Source organism: Panthera leo, chromosome F2 (assembly GCF_018350215.1).
Source record: "Panthera leo isolate Ple1 chromosome F2, P.leo_Ple1_pat1.1, whole genome shotgun sequence".
NCBI classification, from domain to species: domain Eukaryota; kingdom Metazoa; phylum Chordata; class Mammalia; order Carnivora; family Felidae; genus Panthera; species Panthera leo.
In genome coordinates, this window is record NC_056695.1 from 20,970,944 (window position 1) to 20,995,993 (window position 25,050).

At 35.7% G+C, this 25,050-nt stretch overlaps 1 protein-coding gene across 2 annotated transcripts in view; it reads left to right on the forward strand.

Annotated features, from left to right (window-relative positions):
- The window catches only part of XKR9 (XK related 9), a 40,440-nt gene extending 19,542 nt beyond the window's left edge, over positions 1-20,898 (forward strand). For both annotated transcript variants that reach the window (XM_042924421.1, XM_042924422.1), the window contains 2 exons: positions 12,145-12,365; positions 20,202-20,898. In XM_042924421.1, the coding sequence (XP_042780355.1) occupies positions 12,145-12,365; positions 20,202-20,830 (850 nt within the window). In that variant the 3' untranslated portion in view covers positions 20,831-20,898. The remainder of the gene's footprint in view (positions 1-12,144; positions 12,366-20,201) is intronic.
- Positions 20,899-25,050: the final 4,152 nt, after the last annotated feature.

Genomic DNA, 25,050 nt, shown 5'->3' on the forward strand with positions numbered 1-25,050 from the left:
TTTATCCATTCATTCGTCAGTGGACATTTGGGCTCTTTCCTTACTTTGGCTATTGTCAATAGCACTGTTATAAACATTGGGATGCATGTGCCTCTTTGAAACAGCACGCCTGTATCCCTTGGATAAATACCTAGTAGTGCAATTGCTGGGTTGTAGGGTAGTTCTATTTTTAGTTTTTTGAGGGACTTCCATATTGTTTTCTAGAGTGGCTAGATCAGTTTGCATTCCTACCAGCAGTGCAAAAGAGATCTTCATTTTCCACATCCTCACCAACATCTGTTGTTACCTGAGTTGTTAATGTTAGCCATTCTGACAGGTGTGAGGTGGTATCTCATTGTAGTTTTAATTTGTATTTCCCTGATGATGAATGATGTTGAGTATTTTTCATGTGTTGGTTGGCCATCTGGATGTCTTCTTTGGAGAAGTGTCTATTCATGTCTTTTGCCCATTTCTTCACTGGATCTTTTTTTTTTTTTTTTTTTTTTTTTGAGTGTTGAGTTTGAGAAGTTCTTTATAGATTTTGGATGCTAACCCTTTATCTGATATGTTGTTTGCCAGTATCCTTTCCCATTCCGTCAGTTGCCTTTTAGTTTTGCTGCTTGTTTCCTTCACTGTGCAGAAGCTTTTTATTTTGATGAGGTCCCAGTAGTTCATTTTTGCTTTTGTTTCCCTTGCCTCTGGAGACGTGTTGAGTAAGAAGTTGCTGTGGCCGAGGTCAAAGAGGTTTTTGCCTGCTTTCTCCTTGAGGATTTTGATGGCTTCCTGTCTTACATTTAGGTCTTTCATCCATTTGAGTTTATTTTTGTGTATGTTTATTTTTTTGTTTTATTTTATGTGTAAGAAAGTGGTCCAGGTTCATTTTTCTGCATGTCGCTGTCCAGTTTTCCCAGCACCACTTGCTGAAGAGACTGTCTTTATTCCATTGGATATTCTTTCCTGCTTTGTCAAAGATTAGTTGGCCATACGTTTGTGGGTCCATTTCTGGGTTCTCTGTTCTGTTCCATTGATCTGAGTGTCTGTTTTTGTGCCAGTACCATACTATCTTGATGATTACAGCTTTGTGATAAGCTTGATGTATGGAATTATGATGCCTCCAGCTTTGATTTTCTTTTTCAGGATTGCTTTGGCTATTCAAGGTCTTTTGTGTTTCCATACAAATTTCAGGATTGTTCTAGCTCTGTGAAGAATGTGAAGAATGCTGGTGTTATTTTGATAGGGATTGCATTGAATATGTAGATTGCTTTGGGTAGTTTTGACATTTTAATGACGTTTGTTCTTCCTATCCAGGAGCATGGAATCTTTTTCCATTTTTTTGTGTCCTCTTCAGTTTCTTTCATAAGCTTTCTATAGTTTTCAATTTATAGGTTTTTCACCTTTTTGGTTAGGTTTATTCCTTGGTATTTTATGGTTTTTGGTGCAATTGTAAATGGGATCAATTCCTTGATTTCCCTTTCTGCTGCTTCATTATTGGTGTATAGAAATGCAATCAATTTCTGTACATTGATTTTATATCCTGCAAGTTTGCTGAATTCATGCATCAGTTCTAACAGTTTTTTGGTGGAATCTTTTGGGTTTTCCACATAGAGTTTCATGTTGTCTGCAAAGAGTGAAAGTTTGACTTCCTCCTTGTCATTTTTGATGACTTTTATTCCTTTGTGTTGTCTGATTGCTGAGGCTAGGACTTCCAATACTATGTTGAATAAGTGGCGAGAGTTGACATTCCTGTTATGTTCCTGACCTTAAGGGGAAGGCTCTCCGTTTTTCCCCATTGAAGATGATATTAGCAGTGGGTTTTTCATATATGACTTCCATGATCTTGAGGTATGATAATTTTATCCCTACTTTCTTGAGGGTTTTTATTAGGAAAGGATGCTGTATTTTGTCAAGTGCTTTGTCTGCATCTATTGAGAGGATCATGTGGTACATGTCCTTTATTTTATTGATGTGATGTATCATATTGATTGTTTTGTGGGTATTGAATCAGCCCTGCATCCCAGCTGTAAATCCCACTTGATCATGGTGAATAATTCTTTTAATACATTGTAGGATCTGGTTGGCTAGTATCTTGTTGGGAATTTTTGCATCCATGTTCATCAGGGAAATTGGTCTGTAGTTCTCCTTTTCAGTGGGGGTCTGGTTTTGGGACTAAGTTAATTCTGGCCTCGTAGAATGAGTTTGGAAGTTTTCCTTCCATTATTATCCTTCCATTATTATATTCCTTCCATTATTTTTTGGAAGAGCTTCAAAAGAATAGGAGTTAAGTCTTGTTTAAATGTTTGGTAGAATTCCCATGGAAAGCCATCCAGCCCTGGACTCTTGCTTTTTGGGAGATTTTGATTACTAATTCAGTTTCTTTACTGGTTATTGGTCTGTTCAAATTCTCTATTTCTTCCTGTTTCAGTTTTGGTAATATATATGTTTCTAGGAATTTGTCCATTTCCTCCAGATTGCTAAATTTATTGGCATATAATTACTCTTAATATTCTCTTATTGTGTTTCTGCAGTGTTGATTGTGATCTCTCCTCTTTCATTTTTTATTTTATTTATTCGGGTCATTTCCCCTTTTTTTTTTGATCAAACCGGCTAGGGTTTATCAATTTTGTTAGTTCTTTCAAAGAACCAGCTCCTGGTTTCATTAATCTGTTCTACTGCTTTTTTGGTTTCACTAGCATCAATTTCTGCTCTAATCTTTAGTATTTCCTGTCTTCTGTTGGTTTTGGGGTTTATTTGCTGTTCTTTTTCCAGCTCTTTAAGGTGTAAGGTTAGGTTGTGTGTGTGAGATCATTCTTCCTTCTTTAGGAGGGCCTGGATTGCTATACACTTCCCTCTTATGACTGCCTTTGCTGTGTCCCAGAGGTTTTGGGCTGTGGTGTTATCATATTCATTGGCTTCCATGTACTTTTAATTTCCTCTTTAACGTCTTAGCCCATTCATTCTTTAGTAGGATGTTCTTTAGTCTCCAAGTATTTGTTATCTTTCCAGATTTTTTCTTGTGGTTGATTTTGAGTTTCATAGCATTGTGGTCTGAAAATATGCACAGTATGATCTTGATCTTTTTGTACTTTTGAGGGCTGATTTGTGTCCTAGTATATGATCTGTTCTGGAGAATGTTCCATGTGCACTGGAGAAGACTGTGTATTCTGCTGCTTTAGCATGAAATGTTCTGTATATATCTGTTAAATCCATCCAGTCCATTCATTCAAAGCCATTGTTTCCTTGTTGATTTTCTGTTTAGATGATCTGTCCATTACTGTGAGTAGGGTGTTGAATTTCCCTACTATTATAGTATTATTAATGCGTTTCTATATGTTTGTGATTAATTGATTTATATATTTGGGAACTTTCATGTTTGGAGCATAAATGTTTACAGTTGTTAGATCCTCTTGATAGACCCCTTAATTATGATATAATGCCCTTTTTCATCTCTTGTTACAATATTTATTTAAAAATCTAGGTTGTCTGATATAAGTGTTGCTACTCCAGCTTTCTTTTGGCAACCATTAGCATGATAGATGGTTCTCCATCCCCTTACATTCAATCTGCAGGTTTGTTTAGGTTTAAAATGGGTCTCTTATAAACAGCATATAGATGGATCTTGTTTTCTTATACATTCTGTTATCCTGTGTCTTTTGATTGGAGCATTTAGTCCATTGACATTTAGAGTGAGTACTGAAAGATATGAATTTATTGCCATTATGTTGCCTGTATAAAATGGGAATTTCCAATAGAAAAATGGGAAAAGAATAAGATACTTCATAAAAAAAGGAAATGCAGGTGGCTCTTAAATTATGTGAAAGATGCTGTGCCTTGTTCATAATTAAAAAAATGCCAACTAAAAGTTCACTGAGATGTTTGTCACTTACCAGATTGGCAAAAATCCAAGTGATAATATACTCTCTTGGAAAGGCATGGGAAAACAGGTACTCTTATATTTCATTGATGGGAGGATGGATTGGTACAATCCCTGTGAAGGCAATTTGATTATATTTCAAATGTATATATATACCTTTTGGCCAGACGTTCCTCTTCTGGGAATTTATCATACTTGCATACATGTAAAATGACACATATGAACACAATTTTCAGTCATAGCTTTTTTTTTTTTTTTTGTAAAAGGCGAATAATAGAAACAGTTTCAATAAATGTCTGTTGGGAGAGTTTATGGTATATCCAAGGCAATGGGGTACTTCATAGCTATTACAAAGAATGTTAAGTACTTTATGTACTGAAATGAAAAGATCTCCAAGATGTATTTTTTCTGAGTTTTTATTTAAATTCCATCTAGTTAACATACAGTGTAATACTAGTTTCAGGTGTAGAATTTAGTGACTAATCACTTACCTACATCACTTGGTGCTCATTACAAGTGCCCTCCTTAATACCCATCACCTATTTAACCCATGTCCCCCCTCCCACCTTGCCTCCAGTAACCATCAGTTTGTTCCCTATAGTTAATAGTTTGTTTCTTGGTTTGCCTCTCTTTTTTTCCCCTCATATGTTTATTTGTTTTGTTTTTTAAATTCTACATGAGTGAAATCATATGATATTTGTCTTTCTCTAACTCATTTCACTTAGCATAATACTCTCTAGGTAAGCGTAATACTCTCCATCCATGTCATTGAAAATGGCAAGTTTTCATTCTTTTTGTGGCTTTGTAATATCCCATTGTGTGTGTGTGTGTCTGTGTGTGTCGCACCCCAGACACACACCACATTTTTTTTTATCCATTCATCAGTCAGTGGACCTTTGGGCTCTTTCCATTATTTGGCTGTTGTTAATAATGCTGCTATAAACATTGGGGTGCATGTATCCCTTCAAATCAGTATTTTGTATCATTTGGGTAAATACCTAGTAGTGCAACTAATGGATCATAGGGTAGTTCCATTTTTAACTTTTTGAGGAACCTCCATACTGTTTTCCAGAGTGGCCGCACCAGTTTGCCTTCCTACCAGCAGTGCAAAAGAGATCCTCTTCTCTGCATCCTCACCAACATCTGTTGTTGCCTGAGTTGTTAATGTGAGCCATTCTGACAGGTGTGAGGTGGTATCTCATTGTGGTTTTGATTTGTATTTTCCTGATGATGAGTGATGTGGAGCATCTTTTCATGTGTCTGTTAGCCATCTGTACATTTTCTTTGGAAAAAATGTTTTTTCATGTCTTCTGCCCATTTTTTAACTGGATTATTTGTTTTTTGGCATGTTGAGTTTGATAAGTTCTTTATATGTTTTGGTTACTAATCCTTTATCAGATATGTCATTTGCAAATATCTTCTCCCATTCTGTAGGTTGCCATTTAGTTTTGTTGATTGGTTTCTTTACTGTGCAGAAGGTTTTTTTTTTTTAAATGAGGTCTCAATAGTTTATTTTTGCTTTTGTTTCCCTTGCCTATGGAGACATATCTAGAAAGAAGTTGCTATGGCTGATGTGAAAGAGGTTAGTTACCACCTAGAATTTTGATGGTTTCTGGTCTCACATTTAGGTCTTTCATCCATTTTGAATTTATTTTTGTGTGTGGTGTATCAAAGTGGTCCAGTTTCATTCTTTTGCATGTTGCTGTCCAGTTTTCCCAGCACCATTTGTTGAAGACTATCTAAGATATACATGTGTGTATGTGTATATGTATATATGTATATATATATTTTAATTTTTTGATGTTTATTTATTTTTGAGAGAGAGAGTAAGAGAGAGAGAGAGAGAGACAGAGAGACAGAGAGAGACAGAGAGAGACAGAGTGTGAGCAGGGGAGGGGCAGAAAGAGAGGGAGACACAGAATCTGAAGCAGGCTCCAGGCTTTAAGCCATTATCACAGAGCCCGACGCGAGGCTCAAACCCATGACCTATGCGTTCATGACCTGAGCCAAAGTTGGATGCTCAACCTACTGAGCCACCCAGGTGCCTCTAAGATATATTTTTAAGTGAAAAGACAAGGTGCAGGCAGTAAGTATGATATGATACAATCTGTGTAAAAGAAGGTGGTGAAAGGCTTATATGCTTGTTTTTGCTTGCATATACATTAACAAACTCTAGAAAGGTATGCCTGAAACCAGTAACAGTGAATTCTTGTGGTCATAGGGGAGGGTAAAAACTGGGTAGTTGGGCCATAGGAGTGGGAAGAAGTTTTTTCAGTGAATAACTTTTTGTATTTTTTGATTTTTGAATTATGTATTTTGCCTGCTCAAAGAATTAAACAAAAGAAGAAAAGAAAAAGTTGAATTAGATTGGCTCTTAGTGAAAAATGCCTGCCAGCTAGATAAACAAAAACTCTTCCTTCTTTTTGTCTTTCTTTTTCTTTGCGTTTTAGTTAGTGTAAGAAGTGGTAGAATACTGAGACAAATAGAAATAAGCAAAAATTAAAACAGTAAAAATGGGCAAATTATCCCAGGGTTTGTCCAGACTAAATAGAGAAAAAATTGAGACATACTGAATTATGGATTCATTTCCTTATAGGATAGCTAAATTGAGTTTGTGTTGGTAGATGAAAGACAAGGAATATCAACATGAATTATTTATTAGATATAAGTGCCTGTTGTTAGTAAGTATGCTGTTACTGCTCAGGGGTCTGTGGAAAAAAATGTTTCACTTTTCAGAATATAAATTAGATGACCCTTTCGCATTTCCATTTTATGTATGATTTGTGATAAAATCTTTTTCTTTGTCAAAGGAGACTTTCCCTTTGATAGATACATGAAAGACATTTGAATTATTTAAAATATGGAATTTATTTTTGCTCCTTTTGAATACATTGTAAAAAAAAGTTCAAATTGTATAAAACAGAATACAGTGGGTGATGAGTCTCTTCCTTCCCACGGATCCCTACACCCTTCTTTATAGAGTTTCTCAAATGGTCATTAAATAGTTGAACCCTCTTTCTTATTTATTTTCTATCTGAAACTCTTTAGAGACATGTCCTTTAGTAATGTTCAAATTTCCTAGGTTGCAATATTTATGAAACTTTAGGATCTGGATCTTTTACCTCAAACTCTAAATATTTGGGGATTTTCCTAGATATTTTATTGTTGATGATCTCTCATTTAATCATACTTTGTATGATTCAGCCTTCTCAAATTTATTGAGACTTCTTCTAAGGCTCAGCATATAGTCTAACTTGGTGAATAGTCCATGTGCATTTGAAACGAATTTATAATTTGCTATTGTTGGGTGCAGTGTTCTATGCATGTAAATTAGGGCGTTTAGGCTGATAGTGTTATTAAAATCTTCAGTATGCTTATTGATTTTTTCTTTTGGCCTTTTTCTTTCAGTTACTGAGAGATGCATGTTAAAATCCTCAACTAAGATTATGAATTTGTCTTTTTCTCCCTTTATTTTTGATAATTTTTGCTTCAGGTATTTAAAGCTCCAATATTAGGTACACACAGATGTCTTCATGAAGAATTTATTCTTACATCGTTTTGACATGACCCTCTTTTTCCCTGGTAATAATCCTTGATCTGAGGTCTCTTTTGTCTGAGATATTAATATAACCCTACCAACTACTTTTTTCTAATTTTCTTTCAAACTATCTGTATATTTATGTTTAAAGAGTGTCTATTGTGGGGTGGCTGTGTGGCTCAGTCAGTTAAGCGTCTGACTTCGGCTCAGGTCATGATCTCATGGCTTGTGAGTTTGAGCCCCGTGTCGGGCTCTGTGCTGACAGCTCAGAGCCTGGAGCCTGCTTCAGATTCTGTGTCACCCTCTCTCTGCCCCTCCCCCGCTTGTGCTATGTCTCTCTCTCTCTCTCTCTCTCTCTCTCTCTCTCTCTAAAATAAACACTAAAAAAATTTATTAAAAAAGAGTGTCTACATAGATCAATGGAATAGAATAGAAACCCCAGGACTAGACCCACAAACGTATGGCCAACTAATCTTTGACAAAGCAGGAAAGAATATCCAATGGAAAAAAGACAGTCTCTTTAACAAATGGTGCTGGGAGAACTGGACAGCAACATGCAGAAGAATGAAACTAGACCACTTTCTTACACCATTCACAAAAATTAACTCAAAATGGATAAAGGACTTGAATGTGAGACAGGAAACCATTAAAACACTAGAGGAGAAAGCAGGAAAAGACCTCTCTGACCTCAGCCACAGCAATTTCTTACTTGACACATCCCCAAAGGCAAGGGAATTAAAAGCAAAAATGAACTATTGGGACCTCATGAAGATAAAAAGCTTCTGCACTGCAGAGGAAACAACCAACAAAACTAAAAGGCAACCTACAGAATGGGAAAATGTATTTGCAAATAACATATCAGACAAAGGGCTATCCAAAATCTATAAAGAACTCACCAAACTCCACACCCGAAAAACAAATAATCCAGTGAAATAATTGGCAGAAGACACAAATAGGCACTTCTCTAAAGAAGACATCCAGATGGCCAAAGGCACATGAAAAGATGCTCAACATCGCTCCTCATCAGGGAAATACAAATCAAAACCACACTCAGATATCACTTCATGCCAGTCAGAGTGGCCAAAATGAACAAATCAGGAGACTAAAGATGCTGGAGAGGATGTGGAGAAACGGGAACCCTCTTGCACTGTTGGGAGTGCAAACTGGTGCAGCCACTCTGGAAAACAGTGTGGAGGTTCCTCAAAAAATTAAAAATAGACCTACCCTATGACCCAGCAGTAGCACTGCTAGGAATTTATCCAAGAGATACAGGAGTACTGATGCATAGGGGCACTTGTGCCCCAATGTTTATAGCAGCACTCTCAACAATAGCCAAATTATGGAAAGAGCCTAAATGTCCATCAACTGATGAATGGATAAAGAAATTGTGGTTTATATACACAATGGAGTACTACGTGGCAATGAGAAAGAATGAAATATGGCCCTTTGTAGCAACGTGGATGGAACTGGAGAATGTGATGCTAAGTGAAATAAGCCATACAGAGAAAGACAGATACCATATGTTTTCACTCTTATGTGGATCCTGAGAAACTTAACAGAAACCCATGGGGGAGGGGAAGGAAAAAAAAAGAGGTTAGAGTGGGAGAGAGAGCCAAAGCATAAGAGACTCTTAAAAACTGAGAACAAACTGAGGGCTGATGGGGGGTGGGAGGGAGGGGAGGGTAGGTGATGGGCCTTGAAGAGGGCATCTTTTGGGATGAGCACTGGGTGTTGTATGGAAACTAATTTGACAATAAATTTCATATAAAAAAAAAGTGTCTATTCCAAATCACCTAAGGTGAATCTTTATTTTTTATCCAGTTTGACAATATCTTTTACTTATTAATTAAAATTTTTAAAGTTTATTAAATTTGAGAGAGGGAGGGAGAGAGTGAGTAGTGAGGGGTAGAGAGAGAGAGAAAGACACAATCTCAAGCAGGCTCTGTGCCATCAACGGGGCTCAAACCCACGAACTGTGAGATTATGACCTGAGCTGAGATCAAGAGTAGGACACTTAACCTACTGAGCCACCCAAGTGCCTTGACATTCTCTTATAATTTTTTTTAACGTTTATTTAGTTTTGAGACAGAGAGAGACAGCATGAATTGGGGGAGGGTCAGAGAGAGAGGGAGACACAGAATCAGAAGAAGGCTCCAGGTTCTGAGCTGTCAGCACGGAGCCCGACGCGGGGCTCGAACTCATGGACCGCGATATCACGACCTGAGCTGAAGTCGGATGCTTAACCGACTGAGCCACCCAGGTGCTCCAACATTCTCTTTTAATTGGAGCGTTTAATCCATTTACATTTTATGTGATTACTGATATAGTGATTACTTACTTAGGCTGTAAGGTCATTGAAGAGGGAGATCACGCCTTTGTCATTTTTGTAAACCTGGCATCTAGCCCACACTGAATATAATAGACCGTGGTATTTAAAACTGTAATGGTAAAAATATACTGCTGTTGGCCACATAATGAATCTTTGTATATCCATTTATGCATACATCTTGTTTACAATAGCAATATCTTATATTTGTGTGTTACTTCCAGCTTTTCAAAGTTCTTTCCTATCTACTGTCTCTTTATCTTTATGGGAAAAATGTCATGAGCTTTCAGTTATTCATTCATTGAATAAATATTTTCTGAGAACCTACTATGCACCAGCTGTTCTAGTTGATTAGGATATAGCAATAAATAAAGTCCCTGCTCATGTAGATTTCATTTTTGTGAGGAGGTAAAAATAAAAATAATATGTCAAATGGCGATAAAAAAACACCACCACAGGATAAAGAGAGTATGATGGGGAGTACTACTACTTTAGATGGTGTGACCTGGAAAGACTTCTATGAGGAAGTAGCATTTGAGTAGAGACCTGAATGAAGTTAAGGAGTAAATTAGTAAATTTTCTGTTTTTTAAACATTTTTGGTTTTTAAGGAACTTTTTTTTTTTTTTGGTCAGCCTTATTTCTGTTGTAAGAGTTTGTGGGAGAGCAGCTTAAGACCACTCAGTGATTGTTCCTCCCATTCAGTGGCCAGACCAGTGGGAGCTGCACACCAGCCTTCAGTGGCAGGCTGAGAACTCCAGTCTTCCATAGGGAATTGCTAAATAGGTACTGAGGGCACCTGAGTTTTTTGAGACCATTTTGCGACTTCAGGTTGAGTGGCAGTGAACTCAGGAGCTGGAGCAGTCCATTCACCCTAAAATTTCTCTTTGGTCACATCCTTTTCAGCAGTAGCCTGCTTCTTTTTTCCAGTTTCCTCAAGATCTCTGTAGAAGTAGAGATCGGGCATGACCTCCCATGGGTGTTCACAGAAGATGGTGCCACACGTGTGTAGAGCTTCCTGGAGCAGCGTCTGCCACATCTTGCCCAGAAGAGTTCCAGGCAGAGGCGGGTAGCAAAGATAAAGCCTTTACATTGGAAAAAATAGCAAGAAGAGAATACCAAAAGTGTGAGAAAAATATGATGGAAAGGTAGCGGGAGTAATGCATGTGAGGCAGATTATGAAGGGCTATGTAAAAAGTGGTAAGACTTTGTTTTTTTTCTAAGTTTGATGGAAATCATTGGAGCATTTTGAGCAGAGTGACATCAGAACTATGTTTAACAGGTTCAACCTAGATGCTATCTATGGAGTAGAATGCATTGGGAGCAATAGAATCAGAAGGCCCAGTTATGAAACTATTGAAGTAATATAGACTGGAGATGTTGGCTGTTTAAACTAGGATTGAAGCGGTGGAAGTGATGATGTGTTTAGATTTGGATATATTTGAAGTTAGAACCAAGAACCAAGAGAACCTGGTGAGGAATTTTTTTAGGTTGTGAGAAAAAGAAAGGAGTTAGAAATTATTTCCATGTTTTTGGTCTGAGCAGCATGGTAAATGTTGGTACCATTTACTGAAATGGGAAAAATTGACAGAAGAGGCAGGTTGAAAGAAGGTATATATCACTGCCCTTATTTTATATATGAGGAAACTGAGGAATAGATAAAGAGTTTTGATAAGCTTTGGGCTAGAATCCTGGTTGCCTTGTTGCTAGCTCCAAATTTCTTCTAAATAAGTGTCTCGATATGTTTTGTTATTAGTTTTACTTGCATGGTGAAAAATCATGTTCATTTTAAAATTCTTTAAAAAGAGGAGCTTGAGCAAGAATGTTTTAAAAGTCTTTGAGACATTACATATTTTTTAGGGTGGTAGTGGTCAAAGAGGCTAGCACTTTGCAGATATTGAGTAATTGTTTGCTAGGTTCAGTCTTATCTTCAACCTTGACATTATCATAAAACCATGCATCTGTCTTGTATTTAAGATAAATTGCATGAATTGAAAATTGCAATTTGTCTTTCAGAAAGTAGTGGTTAAGACTAGGAATCTTAAGATCTACGTTTGGAGTCTATGTCTGCCTCTTACGCTCTGCATAACTTTCAGTGAATCACTCTAACATTCTCAGCCATAGTTTTCTCATCTGTGAAATGGAATAATACCTACTCATTTCCTATAATTACTGTGAAGATGAATTGAGATCATGTATGCTTAACATGTGTGCTAGCATACACCTACAAATCAAACATGCAGTTAAAGTTTATGGAGTCTGAATCTCAATATAGCCACTATGAAATATTCAGAATTGAAAGAAATTTTGTAGTAGACAAAGTTTGTATGAAAATTCTATAGTTAAACATGTTACCTTTTCCAAAATTATTATGTATATTAACATACACTTATAAAGAATATATTACTGGAGATAAATGTTTGTTTTTACAGGTATTGGTTTGCCTTGAAAAAAGGTTATCATGTGGCTTTCAAATACAGCAGCAAAACTGATAACTTCATGGAAGAACAAATTGATCAGCATAAAGAAGTTATAGATAGAATGACTGACTTGAGCATGCTCAGGCTATTTGAGACCTACCTGGAAGGCTGCCCACAACTTGTTTTGCAGCTCTACACCCTTCTGGAGCATGGTCAAGCAAATTTCACTCAGTGTAAGTCTTTCCTCACACCGTATGTTAAATGAATACACTGAGATCTTGTGTCAACTACACAGCTCTTTGGCAGGTTTTAGAATTTTTCTTATATTTTTTCTTTTTAGAATTATTCATTTTTTTTGAAAAGAAGTACATTGTGGAAGTATCAAAAAGTATATGAAGACATATTCTCTCTCTCCCTTATTCCCATTCCTTCTTTTCATCTGCCCAGAAAGGAAACTATTATTGTCAATTTTTTGATGATTCTTTCAGAAAAAATTTTAAAAAGCCTATATCCTTTTTTCCTATTGTTTCTTTTACAGAAATGGTAAACATAAAATCTGTCTTTGCTTTTTGAACTTAACAGTATGTGTTGGAAATCTATCCATATCTGTACAGAAAGAGCTCCCTCATTCATTTTTATTATCTGTATAAGATTACAAATTATGGATGTACAACGAGTTATTTAACAAGTCCCATATTTATGTTAATTTAGGTTGTTTCTAATATTTTACTATTGTAAAATTACAATGAGTAATCTTATGTAGCCATCATTTTGCATGTGTGAAGTTTATTCATAGGGTAAATTCTGGGAATTTCCAGAATTTGGTATTTCCATTAAAAAAAAAACCTTTTTAGGTATTTAATTTAGATATTAAAAAAACCTACTTGCTAAATAATAGACCCAGTTTTCAATAATGACTATTGTTCTGTGCAGACATGGATTCATCTCAGAGGAACAGATTATCATCTTCCCTGGAGTTCTCTCTATGGTAGAGTCACCCATGAGATCCGTTCATTCTCCCAGGCTTCCTGTTTCTGGTTTCCCATAAACCTCTAGACTGCAGCCCCTTTTAATGTTTTTACCTTTACTTTGATAGTAAGACATTGAAGAGAACCTACTTATGAGACATTTTATTCCTTGTGATACAAAGACTTTGTGGGTTTGGGCTTAAAAGTTCTGTATCATATAGTTCCTGAAGCTGGAAGATCAACATTTAGAACTTACAGCCTATATTATGGTGGATCTTCTGATGATTTTGAGTAGTACACAGCATCCAGACCAACAATGGGTTCCAGTGACAGCTAGCTATATGTTACGGTTCTATCCTCATCCTTTAGTTTCTTCATGAAATAAGAAGTTGAGGTGTTAGTAAAAAATAGCAAAAAATGAGAAACCTAATTGGCTAACAGTGGAATTAGTAAATAACTTATTGTAGACTGTTAGTATAAAAAATGATATAGCCACTAGAAATAGTACTTACAGATAACTTTTGATGACAAGAAAGTAATTCTAAAATAAAATTTAGGCAAAAAGCAGTATGAAATTTTCTATCAGCATACTTTTAAGGATACAAAGAAATCATTATATAAAAATGTCTGGAAGAAAATATGCAAAAATGTTAACTGTGGCTGCTTCTGGGTAGTAGGGTTATGAGTGATTTTATTTAATCTTCTTTATACTTTTCTGAATTTAAAAATTTTCTGCAGAAATCACATATTGTTTTGACAATCAGGAAGAATAATTCAAAATGTAAAAAATAATCAGGTTATATATAGAAGTACTTCAGAAGACTGAACATATTCTTTATCTTTGCACTTTCCTGAAATTATACTAAAAAGGAGAGTAAAGGAGTAAAAACAATCTAAACCCACAAGGACAAAGAGAATGCAGAGTAGAATAGCAGATTAGAAATATCAACAAATGTTTAGAAGATGGAAAGCAGATGGAAAACTCAGATTATTTAAATAAACCCTACCACTGAAAGGCAAAATTACTTGAATTAATCCTCTCTCTGAAAATATGTAAAACAATTGGATAAATGTTTTCAAAAGCCTTCCTAAAGCCATAAAACAATCTGATACAACAAGCCAAAATATGTGAAAGTGGGAACACAGCAGGGTTAAGTAAGACTTTGAAGGCATACCTGGAGGTTTTAACCAAACCTATAAATAATAGATTCAGTTTCAATAGCTTCCAGTGTGGGGAAGACTGAAGACAAAACTGAGTCCTCACAAGGGAAGGACATCTGGTAGAAAATTCTAATCTGTAAAACTGGTACTCCAAAAGGTACCCTCCTCAAGATAAAAGTGTGAAGTTACTTACCTCCCTCTCTACTTTGAAGAGACAGCAAGGAATATTGCCTGGTGCCGAGTAGAGAAGGTAAACATAACACTGTAACAATTGTGCAATCAAAATTCTCACCTTTGGTTAGTCCAAAAAACAAAACAAGGCAAAAAAACCCCCAAAAACAAACCAATAAAAGCCTATAACCTATGAATATAGGTTAAAGTGGTCCCAGACTGATAGTGACCCTGTCTAGCACAAACAAGTATAAATCCTCCCTGGAGGAATTCACTTTCTCTTAGGCCTCAAATAATTTTCACAGTTTTCCAAGGAGAATGAATGTTTTACAATAATTTATAGCACTAGAAGGAATAAGGCATCATGAGTAAGAATCAGCAGAAATAGAAAAAAATGTATGTAGTAAGGCTTTAGATATTGGAAATTAATGGTTGCCAAGTATGACATACTTCCTATTATGTTGAAAGAGGTAAATGATGAACTTGAAAATATGGAATAGGAAGCTATAAAAAATGAATTGTGTAGGGGTGCCTGGGTAGCTCAGTTGGTTAAGTGTCTGACTTCAGCTCAGGTCATGATCTCCCAGTCTGTGGGTTTGAGCCCCATGTCAGGCTCTGTGATGACAGCTCAGATCCTGGAGACTGCTTCAGTCTCCCTGTCCCTCTCTCTCTGTCCCTCCCCTGTTCATGTTCTGTCTCTGTCTCTCTCAAAAATAAATAAACATTAAAAAAATTAAAAAAAATGAATTGTGTATTTGACAAAAGAGCAGAATTTTTGATAATTAAAAATTTTAAGAATTGAAAATGAAAACTTAGATAAGACACAACTGTATCGACAATTAGTGAGTCAAAGCTAGATCAGAAGAAATTATCCAGATTATAGTTTACGGAGACAAAGAGATGGGAAATATGTAAGAGATATTAAGAGACATGGAAGAAGAGATGAGAAGGTCTAATATACATCTGAACAGAGTCTGGGAAGGAGAGAGAAAGAATGGAACAGAGGCAGTATTTGAGAAGTTAATGGCTGAAAAAATTTCAGAACTGATGAGAGTCACTTACCTACAGATTCAGGAAGCCCTTTATCTCACAAGCAACTAAGTAGAAAGAAATTCATACCTTAGCATATCCTCACTAAAGGAAATTCCAAAGAATGTACTTCATACAGAATGGAGGTGTTCTGAAATGCAAGAAGGAATAAAGAGGAAAGAAAATAGTAAATATGTGGGTAAATCTACATTAAGATTGTATAAAAGGAAAATAATACTATGTGGTTAAGAAAAAGATAGAATGAAAGTATAAAACAGCAAAAATGTGTAAGTCCAGTAAAAGATAATGGAGTTAAAGTGTTTTAAATTCCTTGTGTAGTCCAGAAAAAAGGTAAAGCAAAGGTAGATCTGGGTTTTTTGAAGTGTAAAACTAAAACATTTAGAAAGACCCTATTTAAGAAAAAGAATGTAATATGTAAACAAATTAGGTATTGTGTTAGTCTGTGTAGGCTTCCATAATAGAATTTCACAGCTTAACCATCAGAAATATATATTTTTTATAGTTCGGGAGACAGGAAGTCTAAGATCAAGGTGTCATTTGGGTTGGTTTCTGGTAAGGGCTCTATCTTTGGGTTGCAGATGGCCACCTTCTTGCTGTGTCCTCACATGGCCTTTCCTCTGTGTGGAGAAAGTTCTCTGGTGTCTCTTCTTCTTCTTATAGGGACACTAGTCCTATCAGATTTGAGCCATGCCCATGTGACCTCATTTAACCTTCATTACCTCTTTAAGGCACTATCTCAAAACAGAGTCACACTGAGGGTTAGGGCTTCACTATATGAATTTTGGAGGACCACAGTTCAGTCCATAAAAGGTATGAAAGTAAACGTTTAAAAAATTTTTTTTAACGTTTATTTATTTTTGAGACAGAGAGAGACAGAGCATGAACGGGGGAGGGTCAGAGAGAGGGAGACACAGAATCTGAAACAGGCTCCAGCCTCTGAGCTGTCAGCACAGAGCCCGACGGGTCAGAGAGAGAGGGAGACACAGAATCTGAAACAGGCTCCAGGCTCTGAGCTGTCAGCACAGAGCCTGACGCAGGGCTCGAACTCACGGACCGCGAGATCATGACCTGAGCCGAAGTCTGCGGCTCAACGACTGAGCCACCCAGGCGCCCCGAAAGTAAACATTTTTAAAAAATAAAATAAATTGTAGTAAATTACAGATGTAAGAAAGGTGACAAATACTATAAATTTCACGAGAGAAAAAAGTAATATGTTTTTATTATTTTGATACTCTTCTAAATTTTTTGGCATGTACTCTCTGACTGACTTGATTTGATTATCATTTTATAATATTTATGGAGAGAACAGAAAATTTCAATCCGATTTTTAGCATAGTTGATTGAAATTTGTTTTTTATTTTAACTTAGAAAAGCTTCATTCAATGTCACAGATTATTAATAATATGCATATTTTTTTGATTGTTAAATTTGGGAAAAACCCTGGCAATTTTGTCAATAATGTGCTATAATATCAGAGTATATACAATTTTTTTAGATGAAGTAACTAATTTTAAATAGTGTGAATTGACAACATTAGTTTATTGTTGATGTCTCAGTAAATATTGAGAGTCTTAGGTTTTCTTCACCGGTGTCAATAATGTCAAATCAAAAAGAAATTAATAAGGATCTGTGTATGTGTAATTGGGCAAGGGCATTTCAGACTGAGAGAAATACATAGGCAAAGACATGGTTTGGCAAAGACAAGGAATTCAGTTTGGGTAGAGTATAATATAGTGTTACATTAGCTAAATTACAAGAAAAATATGTTAGAGCATATAGATTAGTAAGAAATGGGAAGTAGTGTCAAACTAATAACGTCTACTGGATGAGGCAAGATCATCATGCCTTCCTGCTACATAGTCAAAGGCCTGTTGATGGCAATCTAGTGAAGTGTTAAAATCAGGCAAACAGAATTCTAGCTCTGTCACTTACTAATCTTAATTATTGAAACAGATCTTATAAACATGTCCCTCAGACCTACACTTAATGTATTCTCAACTCAGTTTCCCTTTAGCCAGATCTCCAAAATGACCCACAACTACTTCAATACAGCAAGGGAAAATGTAAGAGAGAGTAAGTAGGGGTAGAGACAGGGATTTTAATCAACTTCAATTAAAATGTTTTATTTTCCTGAATCTTATAAAAATACATGACAAAGTGAACACATTGCTAGGGCTTTGCTAGGCTTGGAAGGAACCTGGGCAAGTGTGAGTCCCTGAAATTTAAGCTTCATTACCATTGTTGTAAATCCACCTCTGAGGTAGAGCATTAACTTATAACTTTGATATATTTGATATGCATATTGTGATTTGTAGTGAAACCACCGAAGAATAAAATAGCATATCACTGAAGGATGTGGGTTATTAGATTGAAAGCATGAATAAAAATGGGCATACCAAGCCCATCATTATAACATTCAGAGAAGCAAGAATAAAGATAACTTTCTGTAAGATTTGAGAGAAAAAAAATTACTTAAGGATAGAGAAACTGAATGGCATTGAAATTCTTAACCCTAGTACTTGAAATTAGAGCTTATAGAGCAATGACTTTAGAATTTTAATGGAAAACATTTTTAAACACTCAATTCTATTTCTAGCAAAACTGTGTATCAAATTTGAAGGTAGAGTAAAGACATTTTGAGGCATACATGGTCTTAAAAATTTTTGCTTAGATGCAGCTTCTCTCAGGAATATCTGGAGAATGCTTGGTAAAAACATGGGAATAAAGCGAGAAAGAAACATGAGAACAGGAAACAGAAGTCAACACCGAAGAGAAGTGAAGGGAAGTTCTTGGAAGGCAGGAAGCAAACCTTGGGAACAACCACCTTAGACCAGGAGGATTATATTCTTAAAAAAATAAGAACTGATAGATATATATAGGGGAGTTTTTAAAAAAACTTTTTTTTAACGTTTATTTATTTTTGAGACAGAGAGAGACAGAGCATGAACGGGGGAGGGTCAGAGAGAGGGAGACACAGAATCTGAAACAGGCTCCAGCCTCTGAGCTGTCAGCACAGAGCCCGACGCAGGGCTCGAACTCATGGACCATGAGATCATGACCTGAGCCGAAGTCGGAAGCTTAACCGACTGAGCCACCCAGGCGCCCCCATAGGGGAGTTTTATTAATTAATTTGAAGATTTTCCTAAGAAATATTAATAAATTTATAAAAAACTAAACAAGTAAAGGAGCAATGGGCAGTTTTAAAGGAAAGAAAATATAATGAATGTAATACTTGGCTGAGCAGTAAAAAAAAAAAAAAAAAAAGCTCTACTTATGTAGTTATAGTAAGATAAACACCGAATATAGACTTTTACCAAAAATTGTGATGTTACTCCGTTGGGCAGATGGAGGGAGAGAAAAATGCAAGGAGCATGTGCATATATGTGTGTATGTGCTAAATTTTCCTCTTTCCAAATAGGAAATCAGTAAGCACTGTCTAAAGCAGATAAATTATGAAATAGAATAGGTGTGTTTTACTTGCAAATATGGCAATAAGTGTCAGAAGAAAAACTAGAAATTGATAGTGATTTCTTCTGGGGGTTGCGACTGAGAAGTGAGGAGGGGGGTAGAACAGGGTATTTTTCTTATAAGTTCTATAGTACTTACTGACTTTTAAGTTATATATGTGTATTAATTTGTTTTTGTTTATTTGTTCAATTGTTATGTATATGTATTTGGTAGAAGATAAAACTAATTAGAAAAAAACAAAATTTAGGGGAAAGAGATGCTTTAATTAAAATATGTTTGAATTAAAGAAGAAAAAAAAAAGTTCAGCTAATTGTGTGGTCCAGAGTGGAATATGGTAAAACCAGGAGGGTAGACAAAGGCATTTATAATCATAATCCTCCTTAATAGGTCAGTTTATTTTAAGTCTGCCTTTTTATCATAATATATAGACCTCCAATGAGGCTAAATGGGAAGGAATAGCATTCTGTAGTCTGCTTTAAATTCTAATTCTCTAATGTCTTTGCTTTCAGTTCTGTTAAAGTTCCCAGCTTTGGCAATGGGGCTAATGGCATACCTTTTTACAGTAGTAATGAACTTACTCTTCTGTTACTTGTTGGGGGAAAAAAATGGGACAAAGATGTCAAACCTATAGAAATTTGTAAGTTTTAGAATATATTTGCTCATTTGATTCGTCTTATAGAAATGGAAATTAAGCTTGTTGATACCTTATACTGACATTAAATTTTCTGTTTAACATCCCTCTTTTCCTCTTTCCCTTCCTACCCCCATCCCCCATCTTGCTGTCTCTTGGAGAATTAGGTATATGTCCAAGGTCAAAGCCAAAAAGACTGGAAAGACTAGGACTGTAACTGTAGTCTCTTAGAGAACTTCTAGAGTGTGCAGTTTTCATTATATAAGTTGCTCAATAAGATTTGTGCAGTGAATTTATTTAAAATTTTATAAAGCAGTCTAATGTAGCATTTAAGTAAACCAACTTTGGAACCCTCAGGCAGATTTAGCTTCAGATCTCTGCAACTTGCTAGCTGTGTGACTTGAGTCAAGTAATATGTATATTCTCTAAGCATCAATTCTTTCATATGTAATATGGGAATATTAATATCTACTTCAAAGATTAGATGAAATGAATATATAAGGTACCTGACATGTTTGTGGGCATGCATATATACAGATAAAGCATGTATGGCATATAGTAATTTGATATTGCTACTATTATTCCTATAACAATATATGTTTTTATTTTTTGTTTTGTAGATGCTGCCATCATGGTTTCTTGCTGTGCTATTTCTTGGTCGACTGTTGATTATCAAGTAGCTTTAAGAAAATCCTTGCCTGATAAAAATCTCCTTAATGGATTCTGTCCTAAACTCACATACCTCTTTTACAAATTGTTTACATTATTATCTTGGATGCTGAGTGTTGTACTTCTTTTATTCATAAATGTTAAGATTGCATTATTTCTGTTGTTATTTCTTTGGTTTTTAGGGATATTGTGGGCATTTAAAAAGCAAACTCAGTTTTGTGCTTCTATAAGTATGGAATTCTTATACAGAGTTGTTGTTGGATTCATACTTACCTTTACGTTTTTTAATATTAAGGGACAGAACACCAAATATCCAATGTTCTGTTATTATATTGTAAGGGTACTGGTCACAGTGGGGATATTGATTGGGTTTTGGGTTTGCCCAGTCTCTATTTTTAATTCAGACTATTTTATACCTATCAGTATCACTATAGCTCTTAGTCTGGTCCTTGGAATTATTTTTCTTATTGTTTATTATGGGACTTTGCATCCAAACAGAAATGAAGAAACAAAACCTGATGAAATTGATGGAATAGCAGCTGAAAGAGATTGTAGAATGAAGTATTTTCTAATGGAATAGCTATTCATTTACGAGATATGTTTTTTTATTTTTTGTTTCATTGGTTAGTAAAGAAAATGTCATATGTATGTGTTGTTTCTTATTTTTGCCTCCTTCCTGCCCCCCTTCCTTCGTACCCTCTTTCTTCCATCCCTCTCTCTCTCTCTCTTTCTTTCCTTTATTTTGAGATCAGTTTTGGTATATTAACTATGAATATGAGAGTATTGTAATATTTTATTATTTAAATTAATTTCTCATTGGGCTTTAAAGATCTTGAGTACTCAGATACGTTTCCCTATTGCCTGGTAGAGTTGCCAACTTGACCTGAATTGGAAGAAATGTTCTGGTTCCCCCAAATCAGAAGCCTGGAATTGAACTTCCCTCCAATTTTCCCCTCACTGTTTCGGAACCAAAACTAATGCTTGTTGTGGAGAACTCAAAGGGAGGAGAAGAACAGAATGCTCATTTTTCCTTCCTCTATTTTGTTGATTCAGTGCATATATTTTGAGTTTGGGACAGATTGGGTAGAGGGAAAGGGAATGGAAAGAAAGAAGAAAAAAGCAAAACATAAAGTTTACCATTGTTAAATGCACAGTTTAATCGTGTTAACTAGCATTCACCTTGTGCATCTCTATAACTTTTTCGTCTTGTAAAACTGAGACTCTTTTCTCATTGAACAACTTCCCATTTTCCTCTCTCCAGCCTCTGGGAACTATAGTTCTATATTCAGTTTCTATAAATTAAAAAAAAAAAAAATTTAATGTTTATTTATTTTTGAGACAGAGACAGAGCATGAGCAGGGGAGGGGCAGAGAGAGAGGGAGACACAGAATCTGAAACAGGCTCCAGGCTCTGAGCTGTCAGCACAGAGCCTGACGCGGGGCTTGAACTCACAAACTGTGAGATCATGACCTGAGCTGAAGTCGGACACTTAACCGACTGAGCCACCCAGGCACCCCTCTGTTTCTATAAATTTGAAACAGGTATCTACTTTAGATACCTCATACAAGGGGAATCTCAGAGTTTTTGTCTTTTTTGTGACTGGTACATTTTACGTAGCATGTTGTCTGTTGTGCCGTGTGACAGGATTTCTTTCTTTTTAAAGGCTGAGTAATATTTTGTTGTATGCATATGCCACATTTTCTCTGTTTATCCATCACTGGGTTGCTTCCATCTCTTGGGTATTGTGAATAATGCCATTGTGAACATGGGTTTGCAAATATTTCTCCAAGATCCTGCTTTCATCTCTTTTGGATGTATACCCAGAAGTGGGATTGCTAAACTCCATTTTTAATCTTTTGAGGAGTCTCCATACCATTTTTTGATAGTGGCTGGCTGCATCATTTTATAGTTCTACTAATAGTATACTAGGGTTTCTTCCAGTTTCTTCACGTCCTCACCAACATTTTCTATTTTTTCTATTTTTGATAGTGGCTATGCTAATAGGTGTGAGGTGATAATCTCATTATAGTGTTGATTTGCACTTCTCTATTAGTGATGTTGAACATCTTTTTATATACCTGTTAGCCATTTGTATATCTTCTTCAGGGAAATGTCTGTATCTGATAAGGGATTAATATCCAGAATGGAGGAGGAACTACAGCTCAACAATAACAAAACTAAAATAGCCTGATTAAAAAATAGGGAAAGGACTTTAACCAAATCATATATTAATAGTTTTTTGCATTACTCCTTACAGTAAGAAGTAAATTTGGTCCTAGGAGTAAATAGGACAATAAGATTACGTTGAACTTCTGGAAATAATCAAACTTTTTCCATCAGATTCTCTTTTCTTTTTCAGTTTCTTACCTTTTCTTTTCCTTGGGTCAGCTGTTAATGAATGAGTCCTCAAACAATAGCCTTCTCTAATACCAGGAGAAAAAATTTCCGTTTCCACATTTAGTCTTATAACTTAAAAAATTTTTTAATTTATTTTAGAGAGAGAAAGAGAGTGTGAGAGAGCGTGCAGGGGAGGGACAGAGAGAGAGGGAGACACAGAACTCAAAGTGGGCTCCAGGCTCTGGGCTGTCAGCACAGAGCCCAACACGCAGCTTAAACTCATGACCTGAGCCAAAGTCGAACACTCAACAAACTGAGCCATCTGGGCATCCCTAGTCTTCTAAATTAATGTAAAACTACTGTATAACTTTTGGGATGAGATTAAAGTTAACTGGATACAACACATTTCAACTATCAAAGCTATTTGAAAACAATAAGTAAATGTTAAACACTCACTCTGCCCACCATTCTGTTAGGTATTGTTCGGGGTACAAAACAAGTGTATAATAGAGTTCTGTTCCTTGAAAAGGTTATATACTGAAGCATTTATAGAAACTGATGAGTTATCTTTCAGAATGTTTAATGTTTGCAGTTTTCATTTTATAGTAAGTGAAACAAAATATTGACTAACAAAAGTGGTTATATTTATAGAGTATATAAACTCAGTATCTCCATTGAGAAAGATAGGCAGTGTGGAAAAACCTTGCAGGAACTAGAGAATCTACAGTTTACTTTGGGTACTTAATCCTTGTATATGTGAATACCACTTATTGAATATTTCCCCATCCCTGCATGTTTGGTGCTATGTATGCCTGTATGTTTGAGAAAGTGAAGTTGGGAAAAGAAGTTAGGCCCATTTAGTAGCACTTTAATCAGAATCTTTGAGTCATTTTAAAAGACAGACTTTGAGGCATAAACAGAAAGTGCTCTTTATTCCTTTCTGGTGATTTGAATATTCATGTATTATCATTTCCCTTCAGCCTAGAGAACATCTTTTAGCATTTTCTGTAGTTTAGGTTTGTCGATGATGAATTGTTTTCTTTGATCTGAACGTGTCTTTTTTTTTTTTTTTTTAAGTTTATTTATTTATTTTGAGAGACTGAGAATACAGTGTGGAGCCCAATACAGGGCTCGAGCTCATAAACTATAAGATCATGACCTGAGTGGAAATCAGGAGTTGGAGGCTTAACCAACTGAGCCACGCAGGCACCCCTTATCTCAACATGTCTTTATTATTCCTTTGTTCTTATATTTTTTCTGGATACAGAGTTCTGGGTTGACAGTTTTCTTTTCCCCTTATGCATTTTAAAGATTATTTTGCTAATTTCTGGCCTCCATTGTTTCTGATGAGAAGTTAGTTATTCAAATTATATCCCCTATATGTAATTGGTTGTTTTTCTTTGGATGTTTTTAGATTTTACCTTTAGTGTTTTGTTTGCAGTAGTTTGACTACTGTGTTTATGGGTGTAGTTTTTCTTTGTATTTATCCTAATTGGGGCTCTCTGTGCTTCTTGAACCTGTAAATTTTAGTCTTTTACTATATTTAGAAAGTTTCCAGTCATTATTCTTCACATATTCTTTCTATCATTTTACTTCTCTTCTTGGACTCCATTGACACATGTGTTAGACTTATTGATGTTATCCCACAGATTTCTGAGAAGCTCTGTTCATTTTTTTTCCAATTTATGTTTTCTGTTCTTACTGGATTTGTTTTCAAGTTCATTGACTTCTTCCTTCATCTTAAATCTACTGTTAAGTTCATCCAATGAATTTTTTAAAAATGTTTGTATTTATTTTTGAAAGAGAGAGAAAAAGAGAGAGCCAGCATGTGAGGGGGGAGGGGCAGAGAGCGAGGGGGACAGAGGATCAGAAACCGGCAGTGTGCTGACAGTAGAGAGCCTGATGTGGGGCTCAAACTCACAAACCATGAGATGATGATCAGAGCTGAAGTTGGATTCTTAACAAAGTGAGCCACCAGGCACTCCCATCCAATGGATTTTTAAAAAATTTCAGAGATTTTATGTTTATGTTCTAGAATTTTCATTTTTTATGGTTTCTATTTCTCTGCTAAGATTTTGTATTACTATGAGCATGTTTCCCTTATATCCTTGACCATAACTGTAATAGATGCTTTAAAATCCTTGTGTGTTAATTTCAGTATCTGAGTCATCTCAGGTGTGGTCTCCATTGATTGCCTTTGCTCTTGAGTACAGGTCATATTTTCCTGTTTTCTCATAGGTCTACTAATTTTTTTGTGTGTCCTGGATGTTATGAATGATGTATTTTAGACCTCCCTTGATCATGTTTGTTTTTCAGAAGAGTATATTTTTTTTCTTTTAGCAGACAGCTAACCTGAACTTCAAACTCTGAACGGTCTTTATTTGCTTAGCCTTCATTGTGCTGATTGGATTTTGCCCTTCTATATATTGTTCAGAGTCAGTCAGAGAATTAGAAGACTATTTA